Source organism: Aquarana catesbeiana, linkage group LG01, assembly GCF_042186555.1.
Source record: "Aquarana catesbeiana isolate 2022-GZ linkage group LG01, ASM4218655v1, whole genome shotgun sequence".
NCBI lineage: Eukaryota > Metazoa > Chordata > Amphibia > Anura > Ranidae > Aquarana > Aquarana catesbeiana.
In genome coordinates, this window is record NC_133324.1 from 369,145,965 (window position 1) to 369,162,303 (window position 16,339).

At 38.9% G+C, this 16,339-nt stretch overlaps 1 protein-coding gene across 2 annotated transcripts in view; it reads right to left on the reverse strand.

The window, feature by feature from the left end:
• The window catches only part of AOPEP (aminopeptidase O (putative)), a 615,981-nt gene that overhangs the window by 517,277 nt on the left and 82,365 nt on the right, over positions 1-16,339 (reverse strand). For both annotated transcript variants that reach the window (XM_073633214.1, XM_073633224.1), the window contains one exon: positions 6,783-6,930. In XM_073633214.1, the coding sequence (XP_073489315.1) occupies positions 6,783-6,930 (148 nt within the window). The remainder of the gene's footprint in view (positions 1-6,782; positions 6,931-16,339) is intronic.

Genomic DNA, 16,339 nt, shown 5'->3' on the forward strand with positions numbered 1-16,339 from the left:
TGGAGCGGGCATGCGTTGATGGTAAAACGCTGCTAGTTTTAGTGGCGCTTTACCGTCATTTTAGCGGTGCTATTTGGCTGCTAGCGGGGCGCTTATAACCCAGCTAGCAGCCGAGGAAGGGGTTAATTGCGCCCCTGAAGCGCCGCTGCCAAAACGCTTTGCAGGCGCTTCGGCAGCGGTGCGCATTCATTTCAATGGGCAGGAGTGGTGGTATACACCGCTCCAAAGATGCTGCTTGCAGGACTTTTTTTTTTTTAAATCCTGCCAGCGCATCGCCTCAGTGTGAAAGCACTCGGGATATCACACTGAGACTGCAGGGGAGCCGTTTTACAGGCATTTTACAGGCGCTATTTTTAGCTTTATTTTAAAAAAAAACAAAAAATTGGCCTAATATATCGGCCCCAAAAAATCGGCATCACATATCGGCCATCGGCCACTGCGATTTCTAAATATCGGCATCGGCCAGAGAAAAACCCATATCGGTCGACCTCTAGCTGTGTGTTGTTATTTTGAGGGGACAGCAAAGTTACACTGTTAAACAAGCTGTACACTCACTACTTTACATTATAGCAAAGTGTCATATTTTTCAGTGCTGTCACATGAAAAGATATAATAAAATATTTACAAAAATGTGAGGGGTGTACTCACTTTTGTGAGATACTGTATGTTACAAGGTGAACAGAAATTGAGGAGAGGGGCCTGGTCAAATCAGAAGCTCTTAACATAGGTTCTAAGGCAGGGGTGCCCAACCAGTGTCCCGCAGAGCCCTCTGATGTGGCCTGCGACTTCCTGTTCTGGAAGATACATATATATATATATATATATACACACACACACACACACACACACTGTATACATAAAGGATGTGGAGTATGAGATGTAAAAATTAATAGGCAGATAGGCAGAAATGACATTTCTAGTGCCTTAACCAGCCCTAAAGCATCCAGCTGTGCTGCCCTTCACAAGCTGATCTTTGAAACATCTTTATTTAATCCTGGGAAATAATATATGTTTATGTCCTTATTCTTACTGCCTCCAGTTTTTCTTGACAGATCTATTCTTCCACCGAAATCGTGAAATGAGCTCACTCCAGCTGTGTTCAAACACTGTGACAGGAATGACAAGTTTCATGGTGCACCATTCACAGTTAATGAGTGAGTAGTAATCTTGCCAAAGACAGCTGGGCCTCCCTTTGTTACTTATCTAGCTTTCATTTTATTATCAAAACAAAGAGCTGTAGACTAAACTCACTTACCTGCCCCTAATTTATTTTATTTTAAGTGGGGTTCATTGAATAAAGGTAATGGACCTCTGGTTTTTATTTCACAAATAGAATTACTTGCCCCTGTTTCCACTTGCTGCTAAATGGGCCTTACCTAAGCAAAATTTACCAGTAGTGAAAATTTGTGTAGATGGGTGGCATTTTACAGGCTTTTATAGTTACAGCGAGCAACACCAAAAAAATGCTACATAATATCTTTTATTGATCCCAATAGGTTGATAGGATAGAGTAAACAAATAGGTAAAAAGTAGATATCCCCTTTAACTTTTGTCATGCCTCTAAGTAGTTCTCAATTTGCATTGTACACTGTGTGTACAATTATTAGGCAAGTTGTATTTTTGAGGATTCATTACATTATTGAACAACTACAGTGCTCTCGGTCAATCGAAAATGTTAATAAACCTCAAACCTGAATATTTAAGAGAGTAAACGAGAGGTTCTGGCTTTCTTAGGAGAATGTCTATGTGTGCACAATTATTGGGCAACTATTAGTGTGCAGAATTATTATGCAACTAAATGAAAAACAAAACTTTTGCCATCTCACTTATTTTTTTTTATCTGTTAAAGTGAGAATAATAAACTCCTCAAAATTTACAAATAAAAATTTCTGACATTTCAGAAAAAAAAAAAAAAAACAAACCAAACAGTGACCAATATAGCCACCCTTCTTTTCAATAACAGTCATAAGCTATCCATTCACGGGGTCTGTCAGTTTCTTGATCTGTTGATGATTGACTTTTTGTGTGGCAGCAACCACAGCCTCCCAGACACTGTTCAGAGAGGTGTACTGTTTTCCTTCACCATAAAATTTCTCATTTAGGAAGGGCCTAAGAGTTATCAATAGGGTTTAGATCAGGTGAGAAAGGGGGCCACGTCATTATTCTTTCATCTTTAAGGCCTTTACTGGCTAGCCACACAGTGGAGTACTTTTATGTATGTGATGGAGCAGTGTCCTGAATTGTCCTTCTTGAAAGATGCAGACTTGTTTCCTGTACCACTGCTTGAAGAAAGTGTCTTCTAAAAACTGGCAATACATTTGGGATTGATTGAGTTTATTTTGAGTCTATCTTTAACTCGAAAAGGTCCAACTAGCTCACCTTTAAGAATACCAGCCCATACCAGTACCCCACCTCCACCTTGCTGGCATCTGAGGTAAAGTGGAGCTCTGTGCTTGTTACTTATCCAGCTACAGGCCCCTCCACCTGGCCTGTCAAGAGTGACTCTCATCTCATTAGTCCATAAAACCTTTGAAAAATCTGTCTTCAGATATTTCTTGGCCCAGTCTTGACATTTCAACTTATGTGTCTTGTTCAGTGGTGGTCAGGTTTCAGCCTTCCTTACCTTGGCCATGTCACTGAGCACTGAACACCTGGTACTTCTGGGCACTCCAGGTAGGTTGCAGTTCTGGAATATGACAACACTGGTGGATAATGGGTTTCTGGTAGCTTCATGTTTGATTATCTCAAATATTTAGCAGTTAATTTGCGTCTTGTTTCTCAACACGTTTCTTGCGACCCTGTTGACTAATTGCAACAAAACATTTGATGGTTCTGTAATTTACCCCCTATATTTTAGAAATTTCAAGAGTGTTGAATCTCTCTGAAAGACTTTTTAAAATTTTTGACTTTTCAGTCAGTTAAATCTCTTTTTGGCCCACTTTGCCTGAGGAAAAGATCCTGCCTAATAATTATGCACACCTTGATATAGGGTTTTGATCTCCTTAGGCAACACCCGCCATCATTACACAAATACACATAACCTAATATGCCTCAATCCAATAAGCATTTATGTATATACAACTTGGAGTTGGACCATATGCATAAAAATTTAAATTTAGTCAAAATACTCACTTGCCTAATAATTGTGCACACAGTGGTTGTATGTAATATTACAACGTAACATTACAGGAGTTTTATGAAGGCCTGTGGGTCTTCACTATGCAATATAGATGATGTGCGTGTTCCCCACAAGCTGCCCCCCCTCTCCCCTACCTGAAAGGTGGTGACAAACCTTTTTACTGAAACATCAGGACTCTTTTAATTGCAGATTGAGATTAAGGACACAGCCCCTGATTTCCTTATTACCCAGCAGGGAATAGGTACCTGGGAGTATGCAGGGACAAGGACTTCCTATTTTAGTAATTACAGAGGATTTTTTTAAGTCATCCCTGTTCCTTGAACCTAAAATTGATATGTGTGTTACATGTACAAATTCTATGTTCACAGAACTAGGTGCTCTGACTTGCCAAAAAATGCATGGCATCACCATCCCTGCAACTCATCAGGAATGGGGAGCACCCTGGGCATACTTGTATCAAAGCAGCAAAGCAGTAGAGCTCTGTAGGTGTTTTATGGTATTATGGTATTAAATTTGGAGGGCCAGGATCTGGAACATTGAAGGCACTTTTTACAGTGTATAAATGAACACATGGCTTGAGAGCTGTCAAATCACTTGTACAGACTAGTAGAAGAGACTAGGGAGACTAGTCATGAAAAATGAAATAAACACTAAGGTGATACTGCAGATGAAATATTGTTTTAAACTTTTGGTTGTCAAAATGGATATAATCCATCACTGGCTACCTGAGAGAAGAAAATGATGTACAGTAAGTGATACAATGACTATGTGATACATGTCTATGGGATATGTATTATCAGTAAATCTTTTATCAAGAGTCTGAAAACTATACAATAATTGTAATATCTAATATTCTGAGTAAATGACTGCAAACTATACTGGCAAGCCAGTGTATATGATGAGACCCTAGGTTGCCATAGATATATGTTTCTTGCATAATACAGGGTATTTAGCTGTGAACATTTGACATCTGTGGTGTACAAACAAATGTACAAGACGTTAGTGTCTCAAGACACTTTTAAGTTTCAGAAAGACTTTGTCTTTTCAACAATAAATCCAGTTATTCATAATGAAATCATGCAACAATCAGCATAAGAACATCCCATGCATTAACATTTTTTGGAAAATAAATGCAACATATTTTGTTAATCTTAATTACTCACGGATGTTTATGAACTAAATTTTTTTGAAGATGATTAGGATGTTGTCTAAAGGATTGCTCTCTCAGGTCAAATCAAATCAATCTTATAGTCAAATCACCATACAAGTTTTAAGTAAAATACAATAGAAAAAAAACCTATGAACTTGGAATTTCATAATATTTTCAATAAAATTTGTAAAGTAGAAGAGAAAAATAGATCTCATAAAGAAGTTAAACTGTAATGAACACATATCCTCCCATTTAAGAATCTGTCTGGAAAGGACATGGCAAAACAAACAGATTTTTTTTAAAACAGAAAAAGGTACTCTGTTACAAAGCCTTTTAAAATACTAATGGTTCAGTGTTCCAAATGTACCTGTGAATACAAAAGTAAAGCCTAATACACAGGATGAGATTATCGAATGAATGGTCGCCCTTATTTTTGCATGCTAGTCTCCATATCGAATGCAAATGGGTTGCTAAAGTACGAAACTTCTCGTACGCCAGGAAAAAAAATTGGAAGTGAAGTTATGTATTTGTATTGTATTTTCGGACAGAAATTGTACAAATTAAACGAAAATTGTACGATCTGGTGTCATAGGAGAAAACGTTTCGGCTTGCCCCTTCAGAAAATTTTGGACGAAAGCTGTATACTAATGATCAGATCAGATATAGTCCGATCGCACTGAAAGCGGAATTTTTCACCCGGTTTTCTCATCATGTGTATGAGGCTTTAGATGCTTACTTACCTAACCCTGTCTTCCACATCGCTGGGCATGACATCCTCATCCTGTTTGCACCATCTAGGCGAGTATGATGTCATGCTCCTTTCTGCTAGATCCTGGGGAATACAGAACAGTCGAAATCTTGTAAGAGGACATTTATGCAATAGACTCGGGTGTTTTCCCACACCACTCTGTCAGCTCTGCATTCCACCAGGAATCTTCTTAGAAAGATGGTCATGTCACACCCAACAATGCGGAAAACAGGGTAAGCTAATTACAGTTTGGAACTATAATATTAGGTGATTTGTAAAAGGGGAGAGGGCCCTGGCAGTAAAAGAAGACCTTGAATTTTACTGCAAGGCCTGCTTTAAGGCTGGGTCCACATATACACGAATTGGATGCATTTTTAACCATATCCAATTCGCATACCATGTGAATGTGACCAGCTTTCAATGGAGCTGGTTCAAACATGTGCAGTGCGGTTTTGAAAAGGGTTCTGTGTGTTTTTGGGTCCGGTTCAGGTGCGAATTCAGGGAAAAATTTGCAAATGAATCGCACCTGAACCGATGAACAAAACGCACTGCACTGCAAACTGCAGCCGCAAATAAGTGAACCCAACCTCAGTGCTACAGCCAAGTAGTGTACAAGTAAAATAACCTCCTTCTCTGCTATAAATGCACTGTACTTATGTAACAGGATATGGACAGCTATGACAAAGCTATTTAAATGTCTTTTGTTTGTTCCTTTAAATTAAGATATAAATATGTTTACAATATGCAGTGAAATAAAAAAAAACTAGAGAATATGTACAGAAATGTGTAAATCAGTTTTGCAAAAGAAAATACGATTATATATTTTGTGTAACAGACAGAAATTACTGCATGTTTAGACAAGTAAATTCAGTCAGTGAGCTCCTAATCCTATGTAGAAAACACTGAAATGGCACTAAAAGTCAGTAAATCCATTTAATGCACCTTAATCCTGATTGAATCCCTAGTTGCTGGCTGCAGAATAGCCAGATTCCTGGAGAGGCTTCTGTATGAGGCTGCAGTGTTATTGCATCATAGGAGCATGCTGACCTGACCAAAGTGGGGCTCTTGCAAGGATCACGTGGGTGCCTGGAAGCAGAGAACCCACAAGCCAAGTCTGCTTTGATACTTTTACTGTGCAGGATTCAGGGAACATTGCAGAAGCTAAAGAAGCCAAGGTTGTATGAGCAGAGTGTCATGAGTTGACATATATGTCTACATGACCATGTTGCTTCCATACCCTTCTCAGACAAGAGAACTGTTAGCAGTGCAAGGAATTCACCAATGCCTATTTAAACAGGAGACAACCTGATGTCAGAAAATGTAATTACCAGCAACATGGTGATTTTGGGCAGCAAGCTGGCATGGCACACTACAATACTGCCTGGAAGTAGAGCAAAGTAAGACCAAGACAGTTATACTGTGCTTCCTGTTCACTGCTTGTTTCCGATTTGCGTTTGTAAAATGTATTTTTGGCAAAAAGAAACATTTTTGGCACCTACTAATCCTAAGGAATAAAATACATTTGTGTTGTGTAACAAACCGAGAACAACTTACAAGATTTAGAAATGCTAACTTTTTCTTGGCATGTGCACATTTCATTATTAGGTTATTTTTTTCCATGGAGAATTTTGCCAACAAGGTATAAAAAAAGAACTGAAACCAAAGTCATGCATTTTTATATAATTATTTAGTACTACAGTATGCATAGTGACTTAGCATAACACTGTATAAGTAACATTACAAACCTGTCATTGGCATTCAAAGGTGTAAAATGAGATAAATCAAATCTTTCTTCAGAGGTGTTTTCCTTAACTTCTGTCCACCTTCCAACTGCAATGGTGAAGGTAGAGGCTGGCATTGGCATAGTTACATAGTAGAACCAACTGTTTAACCCTGAAAGGCAACAGAAATGCCATCATTAACATTTATTTGTACGTTACTCTTTGTCAATGTTTTGGGCCTCATTTATCCAAGTGCCAAAAAATGTTTGTATTATTTTAGAAATACAAATTATAGTCTTTACCATTTTTAACGGTAGTTTTGAGAAATATGAAGGGGTAAAGATTTTATGGATCCAGTTTTCCATATGAAGGGATGAGAAATTGCTGTTGCTGGTAACATTTTTATATTTATAAAATAAAATGTTTAAAGATAATCAGAATGTACCTTCTATCCCTCTCTTCCTTCATTTCATTTCTCAAATGCAAACTTTTTACTGCTATTCTTAGACTTCCTTCTCTGTAATGGCTATGTTTGTTCTCCATATCCCCATGTCTATGTGAACATAGCCATCCCTATCTACTCACGCCTGAGATGAACTACACATCTACCCGTAGACATATTCAGCTCTATAGGAACTGTAGTACACATAGAACAGATCATGTGACCAGAAATAATGGCACTGCTTGCTTGAAGAGCATCGGTGAAGAGCATCAAGAGCATCAGTGGAGGATAGGGAGTGTGCCCAGGACAAAAAAAAAAAAAAAAAAAAAAGACTTTTTAAACAAAAAATAAATAAATTATAAAAATCTGTATACTTGATATTTTAGAATGATTGATGTAAAAAAAAAAAAAACAGTTTACTGTCACTTCAAGTTGTAATTAGATATAGCACAGACATGCTGTAAACATTTAAGGTGGAAGTAAACCCTCCTATCGCCTATCGCTTTAAGACAAGGAAGCTGCCATCTTGGCCTCTGTTTAACCACTTAACCTTTGGAAGATTTACCCCCCCCCCCTTCATGACCAGGCCATTTTTGTGCAATATGGTACTGTGTTACTTTAACTGACAATTCGCGCTTACCCACAAATGGAGCTTTCTTTTGGTGGTATTTGATGACCTCTTCAGTTTTTATTTTTTGCTTCATAAACAAAAAAACCCAATATTTTTTACTTTCTGCTATAAAACATACCCAATAAAAAAAATAAAAAATCTAATTTCTTCATCAATTTAGGCCAATATGTACTGTATTCTGCTACATATTTTTAGTAAAAAAAATCCCAATACGCATATATGGATTGGTGTGCGCAAAAGTTATAGAGTCTACAAACTATAGGATATTTTTATTTATTTATTTTTTATTTTGTATTAGTAATGGTGGTGATTAGCGACTTATATCGGGACTGCGATATTGCAGCGCACAAATCGGACATCTAACTGACACTTTTTGGGGACCAGTGACACTAATACAGTGATCAGTGCTAAAAATATGCACTGTCACTGTACTGATGACACTGGTTGGGAACGGGTTACCATCAGGGGCAATCAAAGGGTTAACTGTGTGCCTTGCCTTTGCTTACTCACTGTGGGGGAGGTGATTTGACTAGGGAAAGGGATTGATCCATGTTCCTGCTTTGCTGGAACACAGGATCAATACCTTCCCTTCTGACAGAACGGCAATCTGCCTTGTTTACAGGCAGATTACCATTCTGCCTGTATACTGTCTAATTGGAGGGTGCTGACGGACATTGAGTCCGCGGTACCCATCGCTGGGCTCCCACTGTGTGAGATCACAGTGGGAGCGAGCCGCCGATGGCACGCATGTGTACCCCAGACCCAAAAGTGTCAGATCATATACTAGGTACGTGATCTGGCACAGAACTGCCAGACAGTATATGTACAGTGGGCAGTCCGCAATTGGTTAATCTTCAACTGCTATGATGCTGCACATGTGATCAGTTATGACACCATCCACTGAATAGTTTGACAGTGTGGTTGAGAGCACAACCAATGTGACAGTTACATTCTTGGCACATGCCAGGAATTAAACTGTTTTTTTCCGGTGGGTTTACTTCCGCTTTAAGGAACTAGGTACCCATAACATTCTTTACATACTGAAATCTCTCAGCTTTTCATGCGTAAAAAGAAAATGAGACAAGAAGCTCATGTATAAAAACTGTAACAAAAATCTGTAAAAAGCTACCTATCAGGTGTGCTTTTGGTAGCTTTTCTACAGAACTTTCTTCAGTTTTAACACTAAGTGGGCATCTGACATGCTGGATTAAAGAGGAAAAATACAATTATTCTGAAGTAAAATGTCCTGAATATATTTTCCCAATTACACTTTATGGTTAAGTTAAAAAAACATATGGTCTTACACAATATATTTTCTCTTACTGATCAGAGGCCATCTGTATATCTTACCTGATGAGTCAATATGCATGCATTTGCCAACACTTTTTAAATTATTGTGAAGTCAATTATACTTTGGTATGATTATCTTGAATCCAGAAGTGAACATTGTTTAGTAGTGTTTTCCATTGCGCCACTTAGGAAAAGTTTAATGAGTCACACAACGTTAAGAACCTCAAATCTTTCATCACGCAATCAAAAGAGTTCCACATTTTTATATTACAACAGGCTCAGACACAAGCCTGTTGGTTTGTGGAAGCTTTTTGAAATATGCGGCTATTTTACCATGGCAGCGGCATGTTGCCACCTGCAGACATTACAGTTTCAAAAATCAGAAGTCGTTTTGTCCATACTCTAATGCTGCGTACACACGGTCGGATTTTCCGACGGGAAATGTTCAATGGGAGCTTGTTGTCTGAAATTCGGACATTTTCCGTCGGAATTTCCGACAAACAAAATTTGAGATCTGGATCTCCAATTTTCCGACAACAAAATCTGTTGACGGAAATTCCGATCGGGTGTACACAATTCCGACGCACAAAATTCCACGCATGCTCAGAATCAAGCAGAAGAGCCGCACTGGCTATTGAACTTCATTTTTCTTGGCTCGTCATACGTGTTGTACGTCACCGCATTCTTGACATTCGGAATTTCCAACAAGATTTCTGTGACTGTGTGTATGCAAGACAAGTTTGAGCCAACATCCGTCGGAAAAAAAACATGAATTTTGTTGTCGGAATGTGCGATTGTGTGTACGCGGCATCAGGCTTCATGTACACGGGACTTTTTTACAACCTCTTCTAAACAATTTAACTTGACAGATAGTAACCCACGTTTAAAATGTCCATTTTGCCACGTTTACATGCCGCATTTACTGGCGTTTTGCTATGTTTGCGTATAGAAGCGTTTCAAAAAAAAAAAATTTTTTTTTTAAATGGCCAAAAAAGAAAAAACGCCCTTTCATGACTAAGCCTATTTTTGAAATTTGGTGTTTACAAGTTAAAATCCGTATTTTTTGCTAGAAAATTACTTAGAGTTCCCAAACATTATATATATTTTTTTAGCAGAGAATCTAGAGAATAAAATGGCGATTGTTGCAATATTTTTTATCACACGGTATTTGTGCAGCGGTGTTTTAAACGCAAATTTTTGGAAAAGGGACACTTTCATGAATTTTAAAAAATCCAAACAGTAAAGTTACCCCAATTTTTTTGTATAATGTGAAAGATGATGTTACGCCGAATAAATAGATACCAAACATGTCACCCTTTATAATTGCACGCACTCGTGGAATGGCGACAAACTACGGTACCTATGAATTTCCATAGGCAACGCTTTAAAAATTTTTTACGGTTACCAGGTTTGAGTTACAGAGGAGGTCTAGGGCTAGAATTATTGCTCTCGCTCGGACGATCGCGGCGATACCTCACATGTGTGGTTTGAACACCGTTTACATATGCGGGCGCGACTTCCGTATGCGTTTTCTTCGCTGCGCGAGCTCGCGGGGACAGGGGCACTTTAAAAAAAATTTTTTTTTTTTATTTATTTTATTTATTTTTTTACTTTATAAATTGTGTTTTAAAAAAAATTTTTTTTTTTTTACTTTTATTGCTGTCACAAGGAATGTAAGCATCCCTTGTGACAGTAATAGGTGGTGACAGGTACTCTTTATGGAGGGATGGGGGGTCTAAAAGACCCCCCATCCCTCCTTTACACTTCAAAGTATTCAGATCGCCGAAAACGGCGATTCTGAATACTATGTACGTTTTTAAATTCGGCGCCATTGGCAGCCGAGTAAACGGGAAGTGACGTCATGACGTCGCTTCCGCGTTTACAACAAGAAGGCTGGAACGAAGCCGCTCACAGCTTCGTTCCAGCCCGCCCCCAGCCGCCGAAGGTACCCGATTGGACACCGGGCCTCACGGGAGGCCCGGTAACAGCGGCGGGAGGGGGGTTGTCCCCTCCCGCTCCTCCGGTATAACAACCGAGCCGCATCGGTTGTTATACACGGGTAGCCGATAGCCCACTGTAAACAACGGTACCGGGATAATGCCTGCAGCTGCGGAAAGCCGAGTACGCATATCTGCGTACGGTCGGCGGGAAGGGGTTAAACGTAATGTGGCTAAATGTGGGTTACCGCATTTAGACGCGTTTGGCGTCTGAAACGTCGGAAACTTCGGCTTCAGAACTAATTTTTTTTCCTTCAAAAAAGGCCTATAAAACGCAACTGACTAAAAACTACAGTAAACGAACATGTACACATAAGAAAACATTGAATGAGTTCAGGGGCAGTTGTGTCCAACTGCCTCTGAACGTCGGTTTAGCAGCAGCAGTGTACATGGGGCCTTAAAGTAAAGTGAACAATTAGAGAAGATGAATTATACCACTCTCAGTAATTTACCCTTTTACTATATAGAAAGCTGGTCAGAGCTCACAGAGGAGTTCATAGAGAAGTATAAAATTATGTAAGTATGTAAGTACAGCATGGAGGGAACACAATGGGGTTGATTTACTAAAGGCAAATAGATTATGCACTTTAAAAAGTACAGTTGCACTCAATTTCTCCAGACCTTAGTGAATGAGGTAAAGCTTAATTTTGTCTAAAACCTATACCTTGCTTAATTCCCCCTCTGAACAACCACAATTGCCTTTTTTACAAAAAATGGGACGTAGACTTAAACTGATCCTTTACGGTACTCCAACAACAAAATATCCTTCAATTCTCATTAAAGTTATCAATTTGTACAAAAATACAGGAGTCCAATTTTAAAATCTTGACCAGGTGGTACTATACACCTCAGTTATTGCAGAAATACTATCTGAACACCACGGATACATGTTGGAGATGCCAGATGGACAGGGGAACGCTCCTCCATATATTTCGGTCTTGCCCTAAGCTGAAACATTTTTGGACGACTGTCCGGAATATCACCCAAAAATTCACAGACTATAGGATTCCTGACGATCCTGCTTTCTTTTTACTCCATGTTACCACAATCCCAACAAAACAATTCCAAAAATCAATCGTGCAACATTTGTTGAATGCTGCCAGATCGTGCATCCCCCTACTTTGGAAGAAGCAAGCACCTCCCTCTATGGGCACTTGGTTGCGCAAGGTAGAGGATATAAATTGGAGGACTTGATCCTTACGGCGCAGAACAAGCAGGAAAAGCACTCTAAAACATGGAGGCTATGGAACATGTTCATTCTATCTGACAAAGGCGTGTCTCTGCTCGGCTCATAGATGGGTCTCTAGCAAATGCTTTTACTAGGGGAAGACATGGATCCTTGTCCCTGCTTTGCAGGAACAAGGATCCATGCCTTCCCTACTGACAGAACGGCAATCTGCCTTGTTTACATATGCAGACTGCCATTCTACCTCTGTACTGAATGATTGGTGGGTACTGGCGGACATCCAGTCCTCGGTACCTGCTGATTTGCTCCCACTCTGTATAATCACAGTGGGAATGACCCGCCGGCAGCGCGCATTTGCGTCCGCTACCCAGATCATGTATATATACACGTGATCCAGCGCACAACTGCTGACCTGTAGCACTAAAACTGCTATAGGGCGGTCAGCAAGTGGTTAATAAATCTTTTTCTATATATTTTAGGAAATTATATAGCATAATTAGATTTTAAAATCAGTGTATTAAACACTGCTAAATTGGCGGGTATTACCTGGGAATCTCCATCACTTTTGACATCACTTTTGAACCAAGCAGACACTCAAACTTTCAAGGTAATATGCTCAGGTCTACAAACACAGTAGAATATACCTCTCTCTTAATTGCTCATTGCAATTCATTTGTGGAACCTTTCCTTGACTAATATTTGCAACAGCCAAAATATGTAAATATGCAAAAATGGTTTAGCCTATTACAGACTAAAAATGTCAAACACACTCCTTAGAAGAACCATTAACTCAGCTAGGAAAAAATGGAACCCACTTTGGCAAATTAGCTAAGCAAACAGTCGAATGAGTTAATGTATGGCCAGAGTAATGCAAGAGCTTAATGGACTGATAAAAAAAATGACCAACATGGGTCTAAAAAAGATATCATACAGGTTTTAAGTCATGTACAATACAAACACTTCAGTTATTCTGATATGCTCATAAAGCTTAGTAATGCATAGCTTTTGACATTTATTAATGTCCAAAAGTAGCATTACTTGCTCTTTAATGGTGCTTAAGTCTTGTGCAACATCATTTGCTGTACATAAATCAACTGGTTTGAAATATTTCTACATAAATCAGTAACACAGACCACACTGTCTTTTAATCACCACCTCCTTTATGTCTAAAATTCACTTTTTTTTTATAATAAAAAAGCCATTCATAACGTTTCCAAATATTTGTCCACAGACTTTTTCGGTTCTTCTTGGAGTACAACCTACTTCAGGTATACTTTAAGAGGAAACTATTATTAACATACATTTTTAAGTAGTATAAACTTACTGTGAAATGTAATCTTTGTCTACGTTTTCAGTTAACAACTCATAAAAATGCCATAGGCTGATTGTACAAAAATATAGCAAACCACAGAATCATCAACAATATCGCATATTTAGATAATGTTTCTTTGAGAAACAAGATTTGTTCATACACTTTTACTCAAAACACACAAACTGGCAGAATTTCTTAAGGTTAACACTCTCCCTCTAATTTGCTTCCAATTATTTGAAATGCACCTAGTATCAGATATAAAAGATTAACTCTTGGCCCGTCCATACACGGTTTGAATCTCGGCAGGTTCAGCAGGAACCGGCCAAGATTCGAACCTGTAGTGGTCATATTTGTTCTATAAGTAGCAAAAATACTTGTTGAACTTGCCAAAATTTCAGTAAGCTCCTATCTATCTGTAGCAAGCTTATAACGCAGCAATAAAATCTCAAACATTATCACCTCTTCCTATTTAGAGAGGTGTCAAATTCTGAGGTATATGTCTTATTATATTAGTGATGATTTCTTTGCAGAATATCAAAAGGGCAAGTAAAAAAATAAAATGTGAAAAAATATCCAACAGTGATAAATATTTCAGTGTACACAAACACATACAGATAATGAATACTGTATTATGGCAGTGAATACCGTGTTAGGACCTATATATCCATTAAGCGTGAATATTAAACATAGGGTAACACATACAGATAATGAATACTGTATTATGACAGTGAGTACTGTGTTAGGACCTATATATCCATTAAGTGTGAATATTAAACATAGGGTAACATATCCCAAAACAAAGAGCAATAATAGAGGTGAACAGAGTATCACAATGTGTTGTGTGTATAGCTCAACAAAAATAGTGTTCCTCAAAACAAAACCAAAAAGTGAAAAGTCCATAAAAGGTCAGTATGTATGGATGTTGAAAGACCATCATTGAGTGGGTAGAGTGCTCATATTTAACCCCACAACAATCTGAAAACAGGCAGTCTTCCTGAGGAATGTATAGGAGCTGTATGAATGGACCCTCAAATCTGGAAGGATTCTTCACTCATTCAGACGGTCTCAACACAGAGGAAAAAAGACATAGGAATGCCCTTACCAGACAAGGTGGACTCACAGGCCCTTGGCGGTGAGTCAAGCGAGCTTGTACCGTCAAACGGTATAGTGCGATGATCCGTGTGGTGATCTTATGCGAAGTCTCATCAGATGGTGTGCCAAATCGGAATCGGTAGTCTACAGGATTCTGCTCCGGTCATCGGGCGTTCGTTTCCTCAGCGGCTCATCACATGGATAAGTAAACAGAGGAAAAAAACTTCCACATAGTGTAAAACCTTTTTTTGAAAAACGTTGTAGCGTTTTATTGGGAAATATTTTCCAAAAAGTTACAAAAAAGGGCAGTAAAAACTCGGCTCAAAAAATAGTAAAACACTATAAAAAAGATAAGAGATGGTATAAAATAGCGCAGTAAGTGATGGTGAGGGTATAATCATAGAAACCGACGCGTTTCGTCTTCAAAAGACTTCTACTTCGACTGCTGCATCGCTCGGGACCCGGTGCGCGTGCCCGGCGGCCGCGATGTCCGCCGGGCACCCGCGATTGCCGGGTAACAGAGCAGGAGCGTGGATCTGTGCATGTAAACACAGATCCACATCCAGTCAGAGAGGAGAGGAGACCGATGGTGTGTCCCTTGTACATAGGGACAGCGATCGGTCACCTCCCCCAGTCAGTCCCCTCCCCCCACAGTTAGAATCACCTCCTTAGGTCATACATTAACCCCTCGAGCGCCCCCTAGTGTTAACCCCTTCCCTGCCAGTCACATTTACACAGTAATCAATGCAATTTTATAGCATTGATCGCTGTATAAATGTGAATGGTCCCAAAAATGTGTCAAAAGTGTCCGATGTGTCCGCCGCAATATCGCAGTCACAATAAAAATTGCAGATCGCCGCCATTACTAGTAAAAAATAAATAAATAATAAAAATGCTATAAATCTATCCCCTATTTTGTAGACGCTATAACTTTTGCGCAAACCAATCAATATACGCTTATCGTAATTTTTTTTTACCAAAAATATGTAGAAGTATACATATCGGCCTAAACTGAGGAAAAAATTTGTTAAAAAAAAAAAAAAAAAATTGGATATTTATTATAGCAAAAAGTAAAAAATATTGTTTTTTTTCAAAATTGTCCCTCTTCTTTTGTTTATAGCGCAATAAATAAAAACCGCAGAGGTGATCAAATACCACCAAAAGAAAGCTCTATTTGTGGGGAAAAAATGATAAAAATTTAATTAGGGTGCAGTGTAACATGACCGCGCAATTGTCATTCAAATTGCGACAGCGCTGAAAACTGAAAAATGGCTTGGGCAGGAAGGGGGTGTAAGTGTCCTGTATTGAGGTGGTTAATAACACGTGTCCTGTTACTTGTTAGCACCACACTTTATTATTATTTTCACATTTACAATGGTCAGATTGTTGTGTTGGCTGCTTCACCTTATACCCTTTAGGAGTTGGCGCAATTTTTACACTTTTCTTATCCACTCTTCCTATTTACTTTTGTAAACTAAAGCTGGCCATACACGGTTTGAATCTCGGGCGGTTCAGCATGAACCGGTCGGGATTCAGACCGTTAATGGGCAGGCTGAATGTATCAAGTTGATTGATCAATCAACTTAGGTACAACCAGACTGCCGGGTTCTCTTGCGATTATCGCAATCGGC